Below are 23,952 nucleotides of genomic sequence, written 5' to 3'. Positions count from 1 at the left end.
GCAGACAGACAGACAAACAGACTGAAAGACAAGCGGACATTTAGAAACAGACCTGAGTGCGTGTATGTTCCTCTGTAATGTGTATATGTTTGTTTGTTTTTGCATGTGTGTGTGTGTATGTGTATAGGAGTATTTTTGATAAAATGTTTTTGTCATCGAGGGGCAGAAGTTATCTAATGTTAGTGTTAAAAAACAGTCGATTTGCTAAGAGCAAAAGCATCACACCTCACCGAGATTATAAACCTGTGTCAGTGGAAATAAGAATCAGAAGGTGCTTGACGAATAGCAGCAGGCAGATACCGGTACCTAAAAACTAATTTCGCCTTTAATGAGCAACATGATGGCATCTCATAATCATTACAACAGCAATCGCTTGGCACCGATAGGCATGTATTATCCTTGTGAGTGTGTCGCGGACAGGAAATGGCTGTGAAATAATGAGACGACCTGGCTCGCTGCCCAGGTATAAGTGGTCAATGAAACTGGGTTAATATCGAGAGTCATCGGATGGCTGTTTACGGTTTTGTTTCCTCTTTATGTGACGTCACACGTAAGATACTAGTAGTACCAAGCAGTGCAAGCTGGTGAGGAGGGGTAAAGAGCAAGCAGAAACATGGCTTAGATCATCCATGCAGCAACAAGGAAAACACTCTTACTTTAAAGGCATTATTTGCCATTTGCAGATGAAACAAAAACCCAGCTTTAGTGCTTTAAAGTAGTTCTAAAACTGTGAGTTACGGATAGAAATAACCAATGTAAAAATTTTGATATAGTCAACGTTAAGTGTTGTTAAATATACAAATGTGAATAATAGTTATAAAAGAAATTTTTCGAGACTAAACCGTGTACAGTGTTATGGTTTATTGAGAACAATAGTGATATCTCCTTATATTCTAGGCTTTTTTACTACATTTTTATAAAGTAGGATGTTTTGTGATATAACTGACCTACAAATAAGCGTCAAATATGATATCTCGAAAAGAGCACCTTTAACCTGAAATCAAGGTTGTCTGCATACATAAAATAGACAGCAAGCTAGATAGATAGATAGGTTGATAGATAGATAGATAGATAGATAGGTTGATAGATAAATAGATAGATAGATAGGCCTAGATAGACAAATAAATAGATAGATAGATGATTAAGGCCATTTCGAATTCCTCTGTGCTTTTTCAAGATACATTCAAAATGAATTTATTTCTTATCGAACATGCACGTGCTTATACTTATGGATCATCTTATCAACAATTTGACCTCGCTTTAGACAAAGGACACTGGGAAAAGGAAAAGAAAAGAGGGGAAAATGAGGGAAAGATAGATTCTTAGAAGAACTGATATAAAAATTATTTACTTGACAAGACTATACACTTACTTTTTGTACATGTGGCATTAAAAGTGTATATAATACAATACATAACTATTTTTCATTTGTGCTACAGCGACTGGACAGTAGAGGGCGTGTGGTAATATATCCAAAGAAAGGAAGGCTGTCATCCAACTATACACGTACTGTTTGAAATTGACTTTATCCCAGATATTTAAATGAAAGACAAATCCCTTGTCAGAAACAAACTTCCGAACAAATATCTCATTGCTCGAACGAGATTTACAATAAATACGATAGAGATTTACGTAAAATTGATAAGACTAAAACAGAAATCTTCTTTCTTCCGCATGTTTGAGTTTCTTCTTCTTCTTCTTCTTTTTTAAATCCATAATCAAAACAATGACTTACGGTCGCACTGTCTGGATATGAAGCCGCAAAAACTACAGAATATTCCCCGTAAAATACAGGCTGTTGAATGTTACGTCAATGAGGTCACTTATGTCAACAAGTGGGCATTTGAAACACTGACAAAGGCCATCTCATGGGGGTGGGGAATTATAGTACATTGCACTTTTTTTATTGCGCCCTTGACACTGTAAGTCATGCGAAGAATTTTTAACGTAGATTTTTTTTTCTCGCTGACTGGTTGAAATTTAAAGTCTCAAAGGATCCTTGAGTAAAATTCAAATATGATTTATCAGTAAACTGTCCACTCTTGTAGACTGAAGACCGTTTCTTTTGGAAACCGGGAATATAACATGCATCATCAGAAAAAAATAAAACAATGTGTAATTGCTTTTCACATTAACGATGTACTTGTACTCTATAATCGAGATCGAGATAGCAAATATTATTTTGAACGCTCTATAAAGTAGAACAAATACTAAAAGTATCTTTCCCCCTTCGGAGATACTTTTTATATTTCCGTATGTGAATTACACAAGGTGAAGAATCTTAATCGCCTGGCAAGTCTTCCATTCGCAAAACTTTTCACTCAATTTCCTTTAAATGTGTAGTAGATATAAGATACACACACACACACACACACACACACACACACACACACACACACACACACATATATATATATATATATATATATATATAATTATTGAGAGAGAGAGAGAGAGAGAGAATAAAAAAATCAAAAGAATGAGACAAAATCATATTATTTAGATAAAAACGTATGTTTTAGAATAAAAAAAGGTGCATATTCTAATTTGTTTGCGTGAATGTAAATGTATTTTTGGTGGTCAATTTGTTCGTAATTGTGTAACTGGAATTGTTGAGTGTGTCTTATTATGTAAGATGTATTTTCATGTTATACTGGTTTGTCCTTTGTCTTTGCCTTGTGTCTTCTGTTTAATCCAGGAGGCAACCTATAGTCCCTTTATGTCACATTGTTTATTCATATAATAAAGAATGTTGAAAGAATATATTATACACACAATCTCCTAGCAAGTCTGTCATACGCAATTCTTTTTACGAAATCTCCCCTTTATATATATATATATATATATATATATATATACATATATGTATATATATATATATACATATATGTAGGACCTACAAGTATAAACATTATGATCTCCTACAGCAAGTCTGTCATGTCAAATTCTTCTTACAAAATTTCACCTTTTATATGCATTCAAGAAAAAGAAGAATCTTTTTTTTTTCATTAAAATATAGTGTTGTAGCGACTTCGATAATGTGACTTTGTCAATAAGGAAAGGATTCATAATTGCTGATTATAAACAATATAAGTTAAGAGAGATGAAAGCACAAGAATATTCATTCTTTTTGTTCATACTCATAAACCCATTCACCATCATTTCAACTTTCTTGCATTAATTGTGATTTTTACTTATATCACCGTTTTACGATAACATACACTTTAAACTTTGACGTTCCCTCACCCTCTTATTTACACCCGATTTCATCCGTCTCTCTGATGATTGTTTATTAAAAAAAGATTCAACTGAAGTGAGGTTTACCTCTGAAATATTACTTTGGCTGAGAAATCTACAGCGTTTAAGAAGATAGCTATGTGGTCAACCTGTTGATGTGTACCTCCCGTAATTAATCTTGAACAGAATTTTTCGGATAAAAACTCAAAATAAATGCCAAGAAAGAAGATCAGGGCCCCGTTGCATAAAAGTTACAATTATGGTAACTTTGCCATCCAATTGTAACTTCCATGGAATTCTTGATTTTGATTGGCTGTTGGGTATTGTTGCCATGGTAGTTACCATTGGATGCAAATTTACCATAATTGTAACTTTTATGCAACGGGGCCCTGGAGTGTATTACGTTTAAAGGTCCACTTTGGCTGGGAAATATGCGTTTAAGAAAATAGCTTTGTGATTGAATGGCTATAACCTGCCGCAATTAATCTTGAACAGGATTTTCCGGCTAAAAACTCAAGCTCCTCTTTACTACCTAGTGATTACATAATCATTCTCCTTGATAAAGGTATACTGTAATGAGTGATGTTATTTTGATATCACCATGGTGAAATCAAAATCCTGGAGTATACCTTGCGCAAATTGATATATCAATGTCATATAGACCTAGCTTCATATTCATATTTTCAGATAACTGAATTACTTCTGATGCACAAATTACAGATGCAATCTGCGTAATATGTGCTTATATCCATTCCGATACATCTCCGGGTTGACCGGACCGGTTATCAAATCTTTTGGTGGATACCGTTATCTCGGAGACGACTGATAGTAATCATGATGGGAAACGTTCCAATAAAAACAGCGATATACGGTAAGATACACATTCCGATGTAATGCTATCATCAAGGGGAGATGCAAACACTATATCTTTACAGTTAGGAGCGTAAACAAATCTCCACCGGAACGAAAACAGGAGCATGTCGGTGTTCTTTTCGCAATTATCAACAGTCACTGAACCACAAGAAATACCACATCACAATATTGCTTGGTTTCTCCGCAAAACCATATCCCCCATGGTTTGTAACAATTTCCGTCAGATACGCCGTGTAGCTGTATATTCTGTATATAGAATAAACACTAAACGACACCAGCAAAGCATGACAGGCAAATGACAGGAAGAAAACAAAAAATCCACGATAAAATGTCGCAACCGCGACTGAGTGGCTAGGAAAGAGGAAACAATTATTGTGGAAGAACCTTCACAGCTAAAGTCAACATTTTTTTTAAAGCTTCCCGACGATACAGGAATTAAATGGCAGGTTTCAATATCCTTCAAACAGCCACAAAACGGGCGATGCAGACAATAAAGAAACCAGAAATCACAAAACAAAACAACAACAACAGCAACAACAACAACAACAAAACCCTTTGTGGTTTCTAGATGTCATGATCATGATAATTACTCAAATCTCAAATAGGGCGAACTGGAGATTACTGATTAAATCGCATAGTTATAAATCATTATAAGGTGCACATTCCTTAAAGAAATTATATTAAAGGGATGATATAGTATTGGTGGAGATGAGGATTGGGCTTATAACTTTCTATAACGAGATACCACGAAACTACTTATGAAATAGTACAGAGCATGCCATTCTACAAGGAATTTAAAGTTTATTTAACGAAAATCGGTTTTGGAATTGCTGAGACATCCAAAAACAAAGTAAAACAAAGCAATGATAATAAAAGGTGGGACCCACCTTTTATTGGGATTGCTCTGTTTTGGATATCTCGGCCATTTCGAAACCAATTTTCATCAAACGTTGAATCTTTCTTTGAATTACATGCTCTGTCATCTTTCACAAGAGGTTTTCTCACCAAAATGTTAGAAACCTAAAGTTAAGTCCAAACCGAAATTATACGATCCCTTCAACCATGATAGGAGCACATCTGATTAAGGGCTTTCATTGGATATATCCCTACCTATACCGAGTGAAAATCTTCTTTTATTGCGAAAGGTGGAGCTCAGAATTGTGTTTAACCTCCATATCCGAGCACACAGTTAATGTTGTTGTTTTTTTTCTGAACATAAAATCTTGAAAATAAAACATTTATATTCATTTTAGCTTTTCCACTTTATTTATTACTGCAATTTAACTGCCTGCCCCTTCTGTGCCGATGAGCAAAATGTGCACAATTTTACACATAAACTTACGGACAGGAAACAAACTTGGCACACAATGGCTTAATTAATTATATGTAGCTGCGGTCACCTATCTAAACAACTTCACAATGTTGAAATAATCACGTACACCACTATTCCCCGCGACGATCCAATGAATTCCATCTTCCCCTGAGAACTGTACGATGAATACTACACTGCAAAAAGTCCGGTGTTAAATAGTGAACACCGAGCTGGTGTTAAATTTTCGGTGCTCATTCATGGTGTTAAATTAACACCTCCGGGTGTCATTTCCAAATATAAAACTGTTTTTTGAAGAGTTTCTTAGTAACAGCACTTCTTGTTGATTTTTAATTTGAACAAGACGATCAAGAATTTTACATTAAAATACTAGATTTTTGAAAAAATGTGAAAATAAATTTACACCACAGTAACACCAGCTGGTGTGGTCTCTTATTGAAGCTGGACGGGTGTTAAACCATTGATATTAACACCAACAAATATCAAATCAACACCATGTGGTGTCATTTTTTAATTAACACCAGTACAGTGTCAAAATAACACCAGGTACAGTGTCAAATTAACACCACGAAGTGTCAGGTGAACACTTTTCAACACCATCACTGTGCATTTTCTACACCTGTGGGTGTGGTCCTCTATTGAAGTTTGATCGGTGTTAGATTTAACACCCATGGTGTTAAATCTAACACCGATGTTTTTACAGTGTAAGGGTTTGAAACCCCGCATTATTGCCCTGAAAGTAAAGACATTGTGTATAATTAATATCTAACTTGCTGCTGTTGTTGTATTTGTCACATAGATCTTCTTAACACTGTAAATTTTGACTCCGTTACACACAGTCATAAAGTTCTCATCGAGTATAATAAGATGATTAAAATTATGGTTAAAGACGATGAATAAAAGCAACATGATAAAAAACCAAACAAACCAGAAGATAATATCATATAAGAGTTGATGGACATTATAGTGTGTAAGATGTTATAGGACGTATATAGTATTGCTAATGAAATTGCATATGTCCACTAATGCAATACTGATTGTTATTAAAATAATGATAAAGAAAGAGTGCATAATGCGGACAAAATCATTTGCATTACTCCGTGTTACTGAAACGCCTTGTAATCATACTCGTTGTGTTTTTATACATGTATTAGACCAAAGAGGGCGCTAGTCTATATATCTTGAAGTGCAATGAGAGTTATTATTTTGTGTATTGAAGAGGAAGGAAATGAAATATCATATACAAAACTAGAGAGGGGCCGTCAAAGGCGGCAGACCCACGCCTAAGTACAAAGTCGGGGTAAACATAATGTGCATTCGGTCATCTACCAGAATTCGGCCACTTAATTGCCAGTGTGCTTTATCACCAGCCAGTGAGTTCTACCAAAGATCGTACACTGAAGTGTGCGATCTTTGGTTCTACAGTCACATCACACGCAAATCACATCATTACACATACGGTATTAACACTCATTCACGTACAGGAAAGTCCTTAAGTCTCCTCCAAAAATCCATCGAAAATCCCAAATTCCACCGTCAAAAGTGCAGAATCGGAACTTTTCCAAGCGCGCGCGAATGAAGTCCAGTTTTAAGAGTATTGTCTACGCGACGGGTCGCGGAAAAAGCGCTAAAAATCGAGAAATACGCCGTTTTCTTGCGGGATATTTTGATTATAGCAAGCCGAGAGTGTGATGATATCAAAGGTCGTATGAGTGTACGATCTTTGATGGTATCCACAAAAGCAAAAAAGAAAAACAAAATTTACGTACCCCCTAGGCAATTACCCCTATGATTAGTGTCTACGGGAATTATTCAATGCAAGGGTTGAATGCAAATGTCTACTGCACCAGTATTCGGCCACCAACGAGCGCCGCAACGTCCCCGGTGCAATTTTGCACCAACAGTGTAGAGCGCGATGCATTTTCAGCGGCCTTGCACACGCATTGACATTGAGCACGCATATCGTGCAGTGTGACTGCGACCGAGCAAAATGCTCCTCCAACGAAAAAAACAATCAATGTTAATTTGAAAAATCATCAAATATCAAAGGTCGTATGAGTGTACGATCTTTGATGGTATCCACAAAAGCAAAAAAGAAAAACAAAATTTACGTACCCCCTAGGCAATTACCCCTATGAAATAGTGTCTACGGGAATTATTCAATGCAAGGGTTGAATGCAAATGTCTACTGCACCAGTATTCGGCCACCAACGAGCGCCGCAACGTCCCCGGTGCAATTTTGCACCAACAGTGTAGAGCGCGATGCATTTTCAGCGGCCTTGCACACGCATTGACATTGAGCACGCATATCGTGCAGTGTGACTGCGACCGAGCAAAACGCTCCTCCAACGAAAAAAACAATCAATGTTAATTTGAAAAATCATCAAATATCAAAGGTCGTATGAGTGTACGATCTTTGATGGTATCCACAAAAGCAAAAAAGAAAAACAAAATTTACGTACCCCCTAGGCAATTACCCCTGTGATTAGTGTCTACGGGAATTATTCAATGCAAGGGTTGAATGCAAATGTCTACTGCACCAGTATTCGGCCACCAACGAGCGCCGCAACGTCCCCGGTGCAATTTTGCACCAACAGTGTAGAGCGCGATGCATTTTCAGCGGCCTTGCACACGCATTGACATCGAGCACGCATATCGTGCAGTGTGACTGCGACCGAGCAAAATGCTCCTCCAACGAAAAAAACAATCAATGTTAATTTGAAAAATCATCAAAATACGGGCCAGTTTGTGATGACGGAGAACGAACTTTCATAAATCTAGAAGGACATAGTCCCTCAAATAGGCCTAAACGTAAATTTCGGAATTCTTACGAACATTTGAGCAGCGAAGTCGGATCGTTGGGGAGTTTATGTGTTCGTATGGTAGCGGAAAATCGCAAAGTGAGAAACGGGAAATTTTCGGAATGGTCACTATACCATGGGGTCAAAACTTCAAGGTCACACAGAATTTGCAAGGGTCAACCGATTATCACCAAAATCTAATCGATTCTTTCCTGTCATTATCCAAACATTCCCTGAACATTTCGTGCAAATCCGTTTACCCGTTCTCTTGTTATCTTGTACACAAACAAACAAACAAACAAACAAACAAACAAACAAACAAACATACAAACAAACAAACAAACAAACAAACAAACAAACAAACATACAAACAAACAAACAAACAAACAAACAAACAAAAAACAAAAAAACAAACAAACAAACAAACAAACATACAGAACCCTTTACATAACCCCCTGCCGATTTTCATCGGCGTGGGTAAAAATGGAGAGTTCTTAGATTCGAATGCTGCACAATTAAATTTCATTATAATCCTACTTGTTGCTCTCAGCGGGGGTTTCAGTCTAATAATACTTCAGAATGATTGATCTATGTAATACGGAATGCTTTCAGTCGTAAATTTTGCCCTAGAGATTGTGCTTGGCTGTTTGTTTGATTGTTTGATTGTTTACATTGTTTGTTTTTTGTCATTACAATTAAAACGGTGGAGGGATTGTCCTGCTCAGCTCCGCCTTCCATGGCCTTGGTAGTCTTCCGAGGTATCCAACTTTAATAGATAATTACTCTTGGAATTTGAAGCAATGAAATCCACGAAGCAACACAAACAATCTCTGAATAATTTGAGCACCCCTATTGATAAAAACAGATTTGATGTTCCATCACATTAATGCTCATCACGTTCTTTTTTATGGTTATCGTTATTACAATCAGAAAGAGGTATAATACTGCAAAAGCATCGCTCACCGTGGAACATCCACCTTTTGTATACTTCGGTGTTAATGCAACAACCTCATCATGAAAATCTTCTAATCAATTTATTACATAAGAAAGTGATCGATACTCATGTTTCGCAATGAATGTTGTGACAAATTATTATGAAATGATACTTCCTATAATGATTTCCCCATAATGATAATGATAATAATGATGATGATGATGATAATAATAATGATAATAATAATAATGATGATGATGATGATAATAATAATAATAATAATAATAATAATAATAATAATGATAATAATAACAATAGTGATTTTATTACGGTGGGAAGGGAAATACTTGTAATCAGAATGTTGCCATAATAATTCTTAAGGCTAGTTCTCTGGGTAGTACATAGTAATGCCCGTCTTGTAACGTTGTCTTACTTGTTGTACGGATGTGCTATTAACATGATTGTTATATCATTTGTTTTTCACCAGATACCATTTATCAATAAAAACCGTTCACAAAATACAGGCCTACACAACAAAAGTAAACATGAATAAATAATCAATACCTTATTATATTTGCAATCAAAAATACACTGCACCTGTGAACAGGGATGGTAATTCCCATCATTAAATATTAAGTTATTAACCGACTAAAATGAGAGAGCAGCGATTGCTTCAACCAATCAAGTGATTATTCTATCTAATCTTCTAATCTGAAGAGTTACGACTCTTTTTGATTGTCCTTTTAATTCGTCCGCTTGCTACAATATGGAAGAAAGGAAAGCTAGGGTCCTATCCTGACCATCTGATGTGCAATGGCTTTCTTACAAGACCTAGTTATTTGAAGATGTTGGGAGTCGCATTTCTGTTTTCAATGTTCGTCTTTGTTTTTTTGAAGAGATGGCGTTTGGATAAAATCACAAAGGCTACAGACTACGCATAAGACAGAAACAAATTTTGTCGATGACTGTGTGTCCGAGAACTTTAATTGGGTTTCCTATCTAGCTGTTACGTAATCACCCCGCTTTTGAAAGAATCCTCAATAACTTGGGGATAAATGAAGAATTATGAATTGAAAACGAGTAGGCCTAAAACGTCCATCTTCTCAGATGGAAAATGAACAAACATACAAACAGACAAACATCCATGATAAACGTTGGTATCACATCCATCTCCCCCCCCCCCCCCCAAAATCAGCACTTGCCTAAATTACAGAAACTCCAGAACCCAGCATCACTGCTTCAGTAACCCTATACGTTTTATTAGGTGTGTCAATTCTGAATGTTGGTCAATGTGTTCTTTCTTTTCTGCAGGGAGAATAAGGCTCATTATAAACTACTTTGTACATGAATTTTTATCATCATTTACTAGTAGGCAGTCAGTGGAGTATTCAGCACTGTACGGAGTGCCTGACGTGGCAAAGAAACTGCGCCTGCGCGAACACCTGCTCACTCTTGATCTTCGCGTGTGTGTTAGAGCGAGACCCCGCTAAAATGGCACAAGTATTACTATCATCACTACTATTAGTTCTTGCCGTCGCACCGGCTTTTAGTTTATATTTTCACATAGGGGAAACAGAGAAGAAATGTTTCATAGAAGAAATTCCAGATGAGACGATGGTTATTGGTAAGCAAATGATCTTTATTTCACGCACTCCGTTCCCAGCTGCTCCTTCCATAATATGATATAGATGGGACTAAGAGGGTTGTTTTCTGTGAAGTGCAGCAGCATGCATGAGCATTAAAAAAGTCTCGTTTGAATAAAAGTTTCTGCCTTCAATAACGCCTAATTTTGTTCAGTGTGCGAGTGTACGTTACTTGGTAGTTTCTTGCAGCAAGTCGTCTCGGTATTCAAGGTTGAATAGATTCATAACAGTCATGACTTGATCTGTTGTTGTAGACAGAAAGTCTAACATACTAGATCTATAGTGTTGTGACAGTGTTACCAATTACTGTGTGTGGTAATTCCGACGGCTGGAACGCATAAAGCTAGGCTGACACTTGCACGATTCTGTACCACGCATTGGCACGAGTGCGCAAACTAGTCGTAAACTGGTGTGAAGTGTGCGTAAACCCGTCGTGACTGTGTGCCATGTCTGGACGAGAATTTTGAAATGTTCAAAATTTTGGTCACGACAAAATATCGTGACCTGGTCGTGAACTATGCGCAAACTGTTTGTGAACTCGTCATGAACTCATCGGGAGGATGCGTGCCAGTGTGTGGCAGTGCGCGCCATGCCATGACTGTCACAAACTGCCACGAATAGTTCACGAACAGCTCACGTCGAGTTCATGAGTAGTTCACGACATGTTCACGAATTGGTGCGCGTCGCAGCGTGGCCGTGCCTTCCCACTGACACGGTCATGTGTACTTCACGCATTGATGTCACGAGCAGTTCACAACTAGTTTACACACTTAACGAACAGTTTGCGCATGGCACGAGCAGTTCACGAGCAGTTCACGACTACTGTGCAACAGTGGCGCTCGCGTTGGTGCGGGGGTATGTAGGGCTTCCTGGACGCTGCTTGCCATTCCAGAGATCGCCAGCAAAGAGCGAAGAGACAACATATATCACAGGGGTTGGGGAGGCTCCCTTTTTATATGGCGTGCCCAAGTCGGCAAGACACCGTCCGAATTGCGCAAACTCGTCATGCCAATGCGGGCAGTGCGTAAACTATGCGCAAACGTCGTGCCAGTTCGTGTCAATGTGGACACTGATGGGCACGCATTCGTGAACTATTTGTGAACTATTTGTGAACTCGTCGTGAACTCGTCATGAACTATGCATGAACTAGTTGTGAACAGTGCGGGAGCCTCCCAGTTCGTGCCCCAAAATGGCACGACTTGCCACGACAAAATTGTGTCCAAAAGTCGTGTAAGTGTCGGCCTTGCATTAGCTTGTAAAGTTCTAAACTAGTGTCTAATGTAATAAGTAGCAAGCTAGAAGTCTAATATTATGAGCATATGATATGAAGCAAATTGTCCAAGGTTCGACCTCCCATGCCAAAATTCGACCACATGCAAATGGCATAGGTTTTGAACATTTTGTAAGTGTAGCATTGGCATGGCCTATTTCGTTATGGAATCAGCTCAGTCATTTCATTGACGAAATGACCATTTTGTTGACGAAATATTCATTTTGTTGACAAAATGACTGATTTCGTAACGAATTAGGCCATGCGACACTTTCCGCTCCATACAAATTGTCCATGGTTTAAACCATGGTCTCAATTTACATACCAACTTTGTGAATTTGGGCCAATGCGTTCAAATGAAAATGCACTAGACTAAGAGTGAATGTTAATGAATCAGTATTAATATAAAATCCCAAATGTGATTCAATTGATATTTTATAGGGACAGGTGAAGTTATTGACAAGACAACTTTTGACATGTCTCTTGCAGGTAACTACAAAATCCAGGTATTTGACAAAAACAAGAATGAATTCTTGCCATCTAGTCCTGGGATCGGGATGCACGTGGAGGTACGGGACCCTGATGACAAGCTTATCCTGTCCAAGATGTACAGCTCGTCGGGACGCTTCACCTTCACGTCACACACACCAGGAGAGCACTCACTCTGCCTCTTCTCCAATTCCACCAAGTGGTCAATGTTTGGAGGATCAAAGCTGGTAGGAAAGCTCTTGAGAGGAACTCTAATATTAACTCATGATTTCAGCTTGTCAATGAACTAGAGAGAATTGTGGTTAATGGGTTTTGGGATTCATGCGAGATGACCATTTTGCCAATTCGAAGATTTTTTAGTTTTTATGGAGGAAGCTTCAGTTATTTATTTACCAAGCTCTGTTAAAGTTTGTGTGTCCATTTTGCAACCCTGAAAATAAGATTCCTTCCTAAAGTTGGTATATTTTAATGTTAGGTAATTCAGACCCTTCCTCAATATAATATATGTGGGAACTTCTTTTTGATGGAGGAGGAATAAATACTCTAGATTTCCAGAGAATTTATTTGGATCCTGAGAAATTTCAAAACAAAAAGAAAAAAAAAGCCTCCGAGGGGTATTATTTTAAGATTTCACTCTTGCTGTTGGCAGATATTATTTTTCAACCATGCAAAACTTTGTGACATTTGCAAATGAAATATATGACCCTTAAGTTTGATATTATTTCTAAACTCCAACTGTGTCTGTATATGTTATGAAAATTGCACTTAATCTCAATATTAGGTCAACTGGAATTGCAGAATACTCACATGACTTTATACATGAAGTGTGATTATGATCTACCAGGCATGTGAATGCATAATCTAAGAGCAAAGGTAGACTGTTTTTGTCAAAAAACTTCTGAAGAATCTGATATAGGACACTACATGTTTGTGATACAGTCAACCTTGCTAAGTCGAATCTATTTGGACTGAAGAAATAGCTTCGACTTAGAGAAAATTTGACTTATGAGGGATTAAAATCAATATAATGTAAAGAGAAGAGGACTTGAAAAGACCTTTGACCTAGGCCGCTATTCAACTAAAGCAATTATTTGACTTTATATGTGAGGTCAACTTAAGTAAGGTTTACTGTATTTCTTTTGCTTTTTTGTGTCATGATGTTATGTAAGACATTGTAGATTTGCAAATGCTAAGAAGACAGAGAAGATGCAAACAGACACCAACATACTTCAATCAAATGATCCCACTTTTCACATTGCTTCCAAACTGTAGCGTATCCACCTGGACATAGAGGTAGGAGAGCATGCCAATGACTACAAAGAGATCGCTGAGAAGGACAAACTGACAGAGTTACAGCTTAGGGTGAGACAGCTTCTGGATCAGGTGGAGCAAGTCAAGAAGGAACAAAATTACCAAAGGGTGAGTGCACATGAGGGCCTTATCAACAGGCACAGCATCTCTTGGGGGTGTTCAAAGGCTCTTTGCCCAAGATTCATATGGATTCAGTAAAATCGACAGATGTATAAGTCAGTTTGTAGCTCCCCTTTGCTTCTGAGCACAAAAGGTCATTTGTGGTAGCAGGCAATGTTGATTCTAAATTCACGTAGGTAAGCATTTGTGATGTAATGATTGTTCATGATGCAATCCCTAAAAATGGTGCTTGCCAGCATTTCCACCTGACAACAACAACAATGTGTTAATTCAAGCCTAGTACTTGGCAATACTGGTAGAAAAAAGTTTTTATAAAATGAAATGGATGCTTCCCCACGTGTACTGTAAATTGATAGGCCATTTTAGTGATATGGTCTACACAGGCTCATTCTTCGTTTGAACATGATTTGTGAATTCCGTAAATTATTTCGGGCAAGGGTATTCAATTAATTATGTCGCTTTAACAACGAGTGAAGTGCTCAACTAACTGCGAAATTTTTTTTTTTCCAAGTATGCTCATGAGCTGATTACAAACTGGCTTACTTGTAGACCACATTCGTGGGAAGATTGGAGAGAAATGAACAATACATTCAAATGTTATGATTGTTCATAATTTTGGTTAAATCCATGTAACTTCATGACTGGCTAAGAAAGCTTCGCCAGTGTGTGATGTCACAGAAGTGGGAAAAGATTACGAAGAAAATATGAAAAGAATGTCACTTTTTGCATCTTTCATGCATAACAAAGGAGCTTGTGATGTATCACCTTCAGAAGGCAGAGGAATAATATTACTGAGAACATACGTCAGGAACATGTCAAGGGAATGTGAACTATCAATAAAGAATGACATTTTTGGTGTATTTCTATCTTCATGATTTCTGCTTCTTCGTGATTTCCGTCCTATTAATACATTTTTAATATGCTGGATAGTGTTTGAGCTAAGGAGCGTCTGTGATGAATATTTGGCATTTGTGAATCAAAGATGTCTATTATCATATTATTCTTTTAGGAGAAGCAATTTATTCAAGCATTCTTTCTGTACTACATCTACCTGTGCATTTGGGCCCTGTTTCATAAAGCTGTTCGTAAAGTTACGAACAACTTACGAGCGACTGGTGATCAGTTCTGATGTGCTATACTTATCAGAATTTCCATAATTCAGCACAAGCACTGATCACCAGTCGCTCGTAAGTTGTTCGTAACTTTACGAACAGCTTTATGAAACACCCCCCTCAGTTGCACTTTGTCTGTCTCGTATTATGTACCCAGTGGTGGTTTCTCAAGGAATTCCCTTGTTATGTAGTTCCTTGGTGAACTCCTTCCTCATTCTCACTTTCTCTTTCTTTCATCCTCTATCTGTCCGTCCAGTATCGGGAGGAGCGATTCCGGCAGACGAGCGAGAGCACCAACCAGCGGGTGTTGTGGTGGTCAATTGGCCAGACGGTCATACTTCTGGTCACTGGCTTCTGGCAGATGAGGCATCTGAAGGGATTCTTTGAGGCCAAGAAGCTAGTATAGTCAGCCCAGTGACATTATTTCCTGTGTCTTCGTTAATTTATCATGTTGTGTGTCACTTGATATCATCTAATGCCCTCCTTCTTTTTCCCTCCTATCACTCTCCAGAAACGGAATGAAGGAAGGAATAAAGAAAGAAATTTAAAGGAAGAAGAAAGAAAGGAAAGAAATGGGATAAGAAAAAAATGAAAATATTGCTGTCAGTTGTCATCTTGCCTGGTGTGAGAAAATAATCAGTAGTGGAATCTGCAAGGAGTAACTATCAGGCCTTAGTCAAGCATTAGATTCAATAAGCTGGAAAAAGTGTAAGGTTTATTTGTTGTTGTTGTTGACATTGAAGGAAATATGTGATAGAGCAATTTTAAACACGTAGATAACACTACATTGTGAAGAATTGTAGACTTTACTTGGAGAGTTTAGTTTCATGGACAATTGCATAGAAAGGTTGTTTGATGGAAACCAGGTTCAAAGACAACAATGTTTAGACAAGTGGTCTGCTAGTTGTGTCTCTTTAAGATTAGAAGGAGAGAAAAAAATGGTATTTCTGGTGGAGATCCACAGATTTTCCTTAAGAATGCAAGATCGATGAAGTATGTTACATGTGTATAGATAACTTGAGAGGGAAAAGCTTAGTGTTACATTACACACAAAAAGAGTGTAACCAGCAATGTGGTATGTCTTGTGTGTAAGACTGGCAAGTGAATAGGTATAGAGGGCACTAAATGATACAACTTGTCCTTGTTTTATTGTTTGTTTATTCGTTTCATTTCATGTCGGGTTTATTGTTGCATTTTTATTTCAGTGATAATCATTGCTCTGTCTCTGTTGTTTGTTTTTGAAGTATCAGCTGTTTAATGTTAGGTATGCCATTTAGAATTTTTCCTCCCTTTGTATGACTTCTGTGCATGTTGGATTGATATTTTCTTTGGTGGTCACTGAGAATTGTCTACGGTTGTTCCATGTGTATTTCGTGCCAATTCATATCAATTTTCACTGCAGGTGGTATGTTTATTGTTTTTTTTTTTTTTGGTGAAGTCTTGTTCACAAAATTCACGGAACACATGTAAACCTCAAGACATAATGTATGTCGAGTGACATACACCCTTGTGTATGTGGGGCCGTAACCCCTTTGCACAGGCTCTTATGGCGTTTAGTACTGCACCAAATGATATTTAGTTGCAGCATCGCTCTTTTAATGGTGAGGAAGAAAAAGCAGCTTGTAATCTCTGTGACTACACCAATGCTACTTGCTGCAAAAATGATAAATTAAACGATAAGCACCTCGAATCCACATGATTTGCAGCGAAATCACCAATCTCTTCAAGTGTCTCAAGGGGTTTGAAGAGAGCAACAACAGAAAATCGCTGATATGTGTACAAGCATTATGCAGTGGCTTGATTGTTATATGTGTCATATGATATCTAATGATAAAATTGTTTATTTATATTTGAAATGATGTGAATTAGGATACTATCATTCTTTCTTTTTCCTCATTTCTGTCTTTTCCTCCCTTCTATTTTTTTTTCAATTATATTAACATTTGTCCAATCTATCCAAGTTCCACAACTTTCCCGCTTTCTATTTTTTTTGCCATCAGAAGTTGTTATCACTCAACTAAAGTTAGCAAAATTGAAGTGAGACAATCCTAGGACCTTGGTTTTACTTTTAAATGCATACAGGAATATACATTCTCACTAGCATTTGTTGAGACAAGTTGCTCTGCATAGCTAATAAAGCTTGCAATGTGACAACACACTAGATATTTGCATGGGATACAATGCGGGAATGTACAGTCATCTTTGTATTTCATACCTGCTACTGCACATCCAACTGTGCAGCTGTGTTAGCTGGGAGCATTATGCAACCTTGCTGTATATGAACGTTGCCTGTAATTTGGCACGTTTCTTTCTTTTTTTATTCTTCATTTTTCTTCACAATTTGCATGATTAGATACTGTAGCATTTTTTTCTCATGTAGAATTTCTAGTCTTTGGGATTCATGCATTGTCATTGGAATTTAGTCACATTTTCTGCTGTTGTAAAATCTACTTAGGTTTGAGAATTTTTCAGATGGAAAAGCAATCATGCAGTGCAGTGAAATGATTAAAAGAGTAATATTTTGGCATGTGTACTCTGTCTGTCCCTTTGTGCTGCTAAATTAAGAAAAAGATTGTGAAGCCGCATATCATGTGATGGCTGTCTGTTGCATAGTTCTAAAACATTCTTAAAAACAGTGTAAATAACAATTATAGTGTATTGAATACGACATGGAATGATTTCTGTTACGTTTCTATGTCATATCTAGAATATCATATGCATTGTATGTTGTGTGATGATTATGATTGCACACCCATCCTGCTAGACAAAAGATATGACATAACTATTACAAAATTTGCCCTGTTCAGGAAATGCTGTACATCTTTCACAAATTTGTAAGATTTTCAGTGTAAATCTCTTCACCAGCATGTAAAAAATGGATGCTTTGTAAGTTTGATTTCATCCTTAGCTTGCAATAATGTACTTCTGTTACTTGATGTGGTTTGGGTTTGATGGTTCAGTGAGCTGTAATATTGATATGAAACTTGTCTGTTTAGACCCTTTCATTTTGTTCCTATGTCATTTTGGCAATATATAGATATATTGTAAATAAAAAGTGTGTAGGATAACTAGTAGATAATGAAATTATGAGAAATTTGTAATGGCCTTTTGTATATATTGTCAATCATACATATATGTGTTCACTATGATGATACAAGACGGTGTATTTACGACTTTTGAACATATTGCGTGATAGACATTTGCTTTGTGTTTGACAGGAAGGGGTCTAGAGGAGAAACTGCCTTACTCCTTATTCCCCCTGCCCCCACCACACACACAGAGCTGTAAGTACACAACAAAGTACACCCAATCTGAGTAAAGCTGAATCTACTTGAGCATTTATAACAGCTGACTCACTCTGAATTATGCCACATGTTTCGTTTGTTGGATGTTGATTCTGAGTGCAGTTACAATTATGTGATGCCCCATGTGGGTCATTTATTCAACATCAGTGAGCTCATCCTAAGTGGAAGCAAGTTTGCTATCTAAAAAACAACATTTTGGTCCAGGTTTCTGCACAACAAATTAGGCACCCTATTTCCCTGTAGATTTAAGATACAACGAAATTTTGAATTTATTTTAGTAGTATTATCGTGCACTGGAGGAAAGTTTGCAAATGATGAATATTTCCCAATGTCTCTTTTAGGCATGCAGGTAGAAATATTTTAGCAAGATATATTGGTTGAGTAACCACAAGATAGAGGAGCCATTTCTCATGATTGATTTATTTTCTTTCTACTACAACATACCAATGTGAAACACATACAGGTGTAGTTGAGTCCAGCTACTTTTGTAGGTAGGTGAAGTTGGAGACAGGTTCCGATGTTATGAATGCATTTCTTGTGTGCCTTCACGGCAAAACAGGCTTACAGTCATTTTTGATACCTCAGCTCTCCAGGTCATTTGCTCCCAGTCATGTACTTCTGTTTACTTGCAAGATCTTATGGACAAGTAAAAGTTCATTGACCCATTTTTAGGGAACATTGGTGTGGAATGCCTGGTCATTTTCGTCTAGTACGTTACATCACAATGTGAATGATTCTCGAGAGAGGGATTATGGCATTATCATGTCACACTCTTTATTGACCATCTTTCTGATGTATTAGATGTTTGTATGTACACACATTGTGTGTGAGTATATATATATATATATATATAATATATATATATATATGTGTGTGTGTGTGTATGTGTGTGTGTGTGTGTATGCGTGTGTGTATGTGTGTGTGTGTGTGTGTGTGAGACCCTGCACCACAAAACTGACAAAAAGTCGGCTGATATGGATTTTTAGTTTTAGGACAGATTCTGAAAGAGCAGACTCTAAACAAAACAACTTCACATTGGTTTTATGATCCCAAACTTTAGAATAATGTAGAATTTCTTTATCAGAAAATATGAAAAACTCAAGAGTCACCCATTTCACCTATTTTGAGGCTTCACGTAAGATCAGGGCATGTGACTTTTGTTGGTTTTGTGATGCATAGTCATGTATATCTATACATATATATTATATATATATATATATATATATATATATATATATATACACTGTGTATGTATATTTGTACATGACTATCAATTGTAATATTTTCTTGAGGTTATTGGTAGTATGCTCGGCAAACAGCATTCACAGACATTAATGTCCTTGAATTGTCAAGGTCAATTTTCATCTCTTTCTCTTCTCATCTCAAAGCAGAATTAGAAGTTACCATTCTAACAAAATAAATCAGTTTCAAGATTTATTTTCTAGAAAATACAGTCTATACAAATGGTGACAATTTAATATTTTCACACATAATACATCTGAATTGCGGCAATGCAGAGGTAAATTTGTTTGACACACATTGGACATTTACATTGAAAAGATATGAAAGACAGGAGGGTAAAAAAAAAAATTGCATTGCAATGTACCTGGGATGCCAGTTTTTAAGACAATTGCTGAGCACGCCTTGTACACAACACTGGAAAGGGAAAAATATATTCTACGTTAAGAGTTTATTAACTTGACATGGGCCTCAGATAGAGGGAAAAAGAATATGCCATCTCGCACAACTAACTATATATCATATCTATCCAAAACGAGGGTAGGTACCTGACAATTGATCTATAAATGGATGAGGCTTTATACCAACCAACAAAAGGGAAGGTACTGGTATCTGTCCATAAAAAGTACATTGGTTTCGAACATGCTGCTAGTATCTGAACTCTGCTGTCCAATTTTGTTCCATGATTCCCTATAAAAGTTACTCATCAGAACAGGAGAGGGGTACAGCTAAAATGTAGACTTATTCCATCAATGAAATGACGACAGACCTGGGTCTAAATGACACTTACAATTCAGCAGAATGGATGACTGATTTGGTCCTGTTGCAATTTTCTTTTTAACCAATCCATTGGATAACTAATCATCAAAATATATCGTTTATACATCATGATGATGATGAAATATGCCGTCGGAATGATTATTTGATAGTACTAAACATACATCATTCTCAACCTGAAATATAGGAGTTGCATTAACACTTTAAACACAAATGGTCTCCCATTAACAGGCAGCATTGACCCCTACAATAAGTATCTGTATAAGCTGCGGAAAATGTATACCTTACATCCCATGTGCATGAGTATTTGAGGGTTACAGATTCAACTTTTCTTCTAAACAAAGAATGAATTGCAATTATCACAGTTTCATTTACTGTGAGGAATGCTAACTCATGTAAATTCATAGCAATCACTGATATCAATACATATGTAGATATTATGTAGATATTGTAGCAAAATGTTATGAAAATTAAGATCTGATCATTAAATTAGCAAATATAACGCTTTTTCTTGCAGAATGTCATCATTACAAAATTACAGAAATACACCAAAAATTGATACAAAGGGTATGCACATGTCCATTGGACTTGAGGCATAAAAGGAAACTCAGCAAATTGTTTGTAGGTCAATGGGAGACTATTTAACATATATACTGTATCAACATATCCATTGATTTTCTCCCCTTTTTGGTGATCATTTTTTGATAAAAGACAAAACTCAGTGTGCACCTTGATTTCAACACACAGACAAATATCAAAGTACCTAGAGCTACGTTCTTGCATTTAGGATATTCCATACTAAAGGCATAAAATATACTAAAAGTCTTGTGTTGAAAGATTGCACATCAAAGATATCTATGCCACAAAAATAATGGAGAAAATAGTAAAATTTTTGTTCAAATTTATACAGAATTAATCCATATATATACATACAAGCCTTTGTACACATTACAATGACAATACATATTCATAGTGGGAGTTTGTTCAAAATCTTTAGTGCATCAAATGACAAAAATGTCCATAAATGATAAATTCAATGTTGACACTTGAAAGACAATCCACACAAACAGTGGAAACATGTACAAATATGAACAGGACCACTCTAAAGAGCTATAGTATTTAATTCAAGTGTACATAATGGAATGCCACTATATTCTGGAATGCATAAAACTGGCTGTACTAGCGTGTCCTTGATGCATTTGAAATGATGATTAAGTGACTTGTTGGACGGTGCATTCTAGGTAGAATTGATACAAAAATGTGGAATGAAAAATTTTGCATTCAGTCACTATGTATGCTGAATGTACCTATATCAATAGTAATATATAAACATAAAAAATACATTCCCCTGCTCTTAACATGAAATAACAATTTACATATTTGCACTGAGAGCATGATATAACAAGACCTTTAGATCTAGTACATACAATTATTGTGCATTAATTTGCGTGTGTTTCTTGCTTGTATTAATGCCATGCATTAAATAAGTGTCATCCATATATTTGGTAGATATGATGCTAGAACGAAGTGTCTCTTGCATATAGCATAGTTCATGAATTTTTTATGTCAGCAATTTCTGCAAATTAACCGATAAAAGCTTGGTTATATCTAGTGCCAAATATTTAATTTAAAAAAATCCATCTTAGAAAAACAATTTGAACACACCTAGAACATATTTCAGTAATTGCACACGACAATGGTAACTCTACATGTTCATTTGTTGCACACAAATCACATTCTAACAAAACAACAAAACACAAACAAAGAAAAATGCAGACGTGGCATCATAATTTCCCACACAAGTGTCACAAGTGGAGATTATAAATCTGGCATGCATGAAAGTCATATCAAATGAAATATCTCAAATAAGTCTTATATATCTCACCATATCAACCGCTTTCACAATCATATTTGGCCTTCATTTCTAGTAAAATTTGAAAATAAAAATCACACACCCTGAAACTAACCATGGATGCTAAACTATAACTTCGTCATTCTCACGAAGCTTGCCTGAGTCATAAGGGATAAATATCGGAAACAGAATGTTTCAGATTATGCACTCTATGTAAGGTTATTGGTTGTACCACATTTTTGGAAAGACTATAGTAGTACCACATGATAAAGCTAATGCTTCAAAAACTATCCCTGTTCAATTATGAAAGATGCATAAAAAACAAGATACAAATTCAAAGTCCTTCACCCAGTATAAAATAATGCAGACATTCAGTCTAAATATCATGTTTTGCCAATACAAGGCGAAAGATTGCAGCTGTGGTCCACTTTTTTTTTGCAGGAATACAACAAGGAAGTACTGATCAAAAGGTTAAAAAATTCCCTGGAATGATAGCGGAATTAACTCAAGTCAATTTGGATGCAAAGAAGCAACTTGTGCACAGCTGCAGTAATACAGCTGAAATGAAATCATGAAATGTCCAGATCATTGAGTTAATTTGTCTATTAGGATGCTTAATAACTCTTAAGACATTAAAGGCACTGCTGGAAAATGTTACCAGGTTGAAAAATCTGTGCTGTATGTCCTATATGTTACCAAGAGTCACTGATAGAGTGTAAATAGGAAGATATGAGAAAACACGTTTTGGAATGAATGCTAAATGCTTCAAATACGGTGGATTCTGTAGCTGAGTAGATTAATCATACCCAGTATGTGTTAAGATAAACCATGGAGGAATTGGTTTATTAGCATGGTGATGTTTGTTCATCTATCTCTTGGTACTGACAGCATAATTCAAGGAAAGATTTGTATTACTTAATGGATGTAAACATCATCGTACAGCTCAGTCAGAAAAGTTTAGTCAGAAGAGTTTCTGATTCTGAGCCATCACATTTTGCTCAACACAAACTTCAACCCATTGAGGACGAATCCCAAGCATACTCGGGCAAGTGTCTATGGGAAATATGTGTTGTAGCAAAATCAGTTCGTCCTTAACGGGTTAATAATATGCATTATTAGCCTTCCTGCCCTTTCTAACAGGTGGCAGGGAGCCTTTCTTCTTCAAATACCCTGTCTGATCTCCATCCTCTCCTTCCTCACTGTCCTCTTCCTCATCATCATATCCTCCCTTCCTACGTCTGAGGGGTGTGTTAGGGTCGGAGCTGTTGTCGGGTGTGTCTGTTCCCCCCTCTGGATCTGGTCTGATGCCCGGGAGGGGCGGTGGGGCCCCGCCCCGCACAGAACTGCCGAGGTCACCGTCGCCGTGGGCGTGGTCGGATGAGCGCAGAGGAGCAAGTTTTTTACCCTTCTTCTTTTTGCTCTTCTTGGTCAGGCTTTGGTGGTAGACAAATGAGATAAAGACACTCATAGTTATGATCCTCATCTCATTTCTCTGTTTATTATCATGCAGGAGTATAAACTGTAAAATGGGAAGCTTGAATTGTGCCCGTCTACATTGCATCTATCTGTCATATGGGTTGGTGCTTTCCAGTTGTACCAGATCTCTCAATTATTACCTGCAAAATATGCCTCATCAACAATATCATTAATATGTCAAGT

At 36.9% G+C, this 23,952-nt stretch overlaps 2 protein-coding genes across 2 annotated transcripts in view; one reads left to right on the top strand and one right to left on the bottom strand.

Annotated features, from left to right (window-relative positions):
* The first annotated feature begins 10,632 nt into the window (after positions 1–10,632).
* LOC139735275 (transmembrane emp24 domain-containing protein 4-like) lies at positions 10,633–17,055 on the top strand. The gene is made up of 4 exons (XM_071646030.1): positions 10,633–10,799; positions 12,578–12,804; positions 13,850–13,996; positions 15,377–17,055. The coding sequence occupies exons 1-4, from the start codon at positions 10,667–10,669 to the stop codon at positions 15,524–15,526; spliced, it is 657 nt and encodes a 218-aa protein (XP_071502131.1). The 5' UTR covers positions 10,633–10,666; the 3' UTR covers positions 15,527–17,055.
* A 6,337-nt stretch (positions 17,056–23,392) lies between these two features.
* Positions 23,393–23,952, bottom strand: part of LOC139735320 (uncharacterized) — a 29,325-nt gene continuing 28,765 nt past the window's right edge. Inside the window, exon 25 of the mRNA XM_071646072.1 lies at positions 23,393–23,726. Within this exon, the coding sequence (XP_071502173.1) occupies positions 23,393–23,726 (334 nt within the window). The remainder of the gene's footprint in view (positions 23,727–23,952) is intronic.

Source organism: Diadema antillarum, unplaced genomic scaffold (assembly GCF_040938485.1).
Source record: "Diadema antillarum isolate AM-2024a unplaced genomic scaffold, OU_Dant_1.0 seq00000569_RagTag, whole genome shotgun sequence".
Lineage (NCBI taxonomy): Eukaryota > Metazoa > Echinodermata > Echinoidea > Diadematoida > Diadematidae > Diadema > Diadema antillarum.
Note: the sequence above shows the minus strand (reverse complement) of the source record. Positions and strands in the feature narration are given on the sequence as shown.

Bases quoted from the DNA above. Each gene is read 5' to 3' on its own strand.
- LOC139735275 (XM_071646030.1), top strand. From the start codon at position 10,667: ATGGCACAAGTATTACTATCATCACTACTATTAGTTCTTGCCGTCGCA. The intron at 10,800-12,577 runs GTAAGCAAATGA...TGTCTCTTGCAG, and splicing joins AGATGAGACGATGGTTATTG to GTAACTACAAAATCCAGGTA. The intron at 12,805-13,849 runs GTAGGAAAGCTC...TCCAAACTGTAG, and splicing joins TGTTTGGAGGATCAAAGCTG to CGTATCCACCTGGACATAGA.